This window comes from Platichthys flesus, chromosome 17 (assembly GCF_949316205.1).
Source record: "Platichthys flesus chromosome 17, fPlaFle2.1, whole genome shotgun sequence".
Lineage (NCBI taxonomy): Eukaryota > Metazoa > Chordata > Actinopteri > Pleuronectiformes > Pleuronectidae > Platichthys > Platichthys flesus.
In genome coordinates this window covers 18,586,972-18,588,530 of record NC_084961.1, presented here as the reverse complement: position 1 = coordinate 18,588,530, position 1,559 = coordinate 18,586,972, and the positions used below count along the sequence as shown (strand labels likewise).

The 1,559-nt window shown below is 55.9% G+C and overlaps 1 protein-coding gene across 1 annotated transcript in view; it reads left to right on the top strand.

Annotated features, from left to right (window-relative positions):
• The first annotated feature begins 381 nt into the window (after positions 1-381).
• The window catches only part of foxo6b (forkhead box O6 b), a 40,899-nt gene continuing 39,721 nt past the window's right edge, over positions 382-1,559 (top strand). Inside the window, exon 1 of the mRNA XM_062410146.1 lies at positions 382-884. Coding sequence (XP_062266130.1) covers positions 387-884 — 498 coding nt within the window. The 5' untranslated portion in view covers positions 382-386. The remainder of the gene's footprint in view (positions 885-1,559) is intronic.

The following is a 1,559-nucleotide window of genomic DNA, read 5'->3' as shown; positions in this document are numbered from 1 at the left end:
GAGCGAGCGCAACCCACGTTCTCCAAGTGGGATCTGCCTCTCATCATGGATGTGTGACCGTCCTCCTGCTCCACCCGCATGCAGCCTCACAGCCGGCGTTGTGCAATTAACATGGAAGAGAGACTGACACTGTTGTTGGTGCCTCGGATACACCTTCATCTGTCCTGATGTGATGCCACATTGTTGCGCTGAGGAGAATGATAATATCCCACACCGCTGCCGGCTCTGTCACACTGGTTCATCAGCTCTGTGTGTGAAACTACACATTTTGATTATTTTTCTTTGCGCAATTAAGGGACCACTTAGGGCATCCTGAACTCACTGGCCCACGTCAACAGTGTTGTTGTTGTTATAGTGACCTTGCCCGGTTTTGACATCAGTTCACCATGCTGATGATGATGGAGAACAGCGGCATGGATGCGCATCAGGTTGATATCGATTCGGAATTTGCGCCCCACGGTCGGTCGCGGTCGTGCACCTGGCCGCTGCCGTGTCCGGAGGATTTCCCCGGGGGAGAGGAGGCGAGCCGGGGTCTGGCCCTGTCGTCGGTCAAAGTGGAGCAGTACAACGTGCCCGCGTGCCGGGCCGAAAGAAAAGGCGGCGCGCCGGCGGAGCTCAAGCTTCCAGCCGGCGCCCCGGCCCCGGTGGTCGCCGCTCCCGCCTGCATGTCCGGGGCTGCGCTTGACGTGGCCGGCCAGCTTCGCAAAGCCAAGTCCTCCCGGCGGAACGCGTGGGGGAACCTGTCATACGCCGACCTCATCACCCGTGCCATCGAGAGCACCCCGGAGAAGAGACTCACCCTGTCCCAGATTTATGACTGGATGGTTCGCTTTGTTCCTTATTTCAAGGATAAAGGCGACAGCAACAGTTCAGCCGGATGGAAGGTAGGCCACATGAAAGAATTCTCTCACACCACATGCCGAAGGTTTGAGTGGAGAAGCTAGACTGTATTTAGCCTCAGCCAGAGTCTGCAGCAAAACTCCTTTTCTGCATATTTGAAAGCCACATAATTGACCCTTGGTTCCAACAATTTATGTCAGTGGCGTGTCCCCGTGTCACTCCACAGCGCGGTGTGTGGAAAGGGGCGGTGAGCGTGGTTGGATGAGGGTTCACTGGGTTCATCGTATTTGGGGATTGCAGCCTGGGCTCATAGGGGAAGCCAAAACGCCGCGTCAAAACGCCGTCTCCTCACGGTTCCCTTTGGATAGGCACCTATTACGCGCTGTGACGCATTGGTAAAGTGTCTGGTTTCGAGCCTGTGTGTCTGTGCGTTACCGGGTCACACCGGGGACAGAGTGTGCCTCCGGTCCGTTTCGCAGCTCCTCGGCTGGAGCGTGTACCCACGCCTCCGGTTGGGCGCTCGGGATAAAGCATTTGGAGCCACCCCGCCCCCCTGCCATCCATTGTGCGCACGTTGAATTACGCACAGGCTGGCGAAAGCGTGGCACAAGGCGAGGGGCTTAAAAGGACAATAACAAGAGATGATGACATGGGGTGTCACAGCAAACAGATGTAACCACAGATTATCCCTTAAATTCAAATTAATATGAGGTTAATCT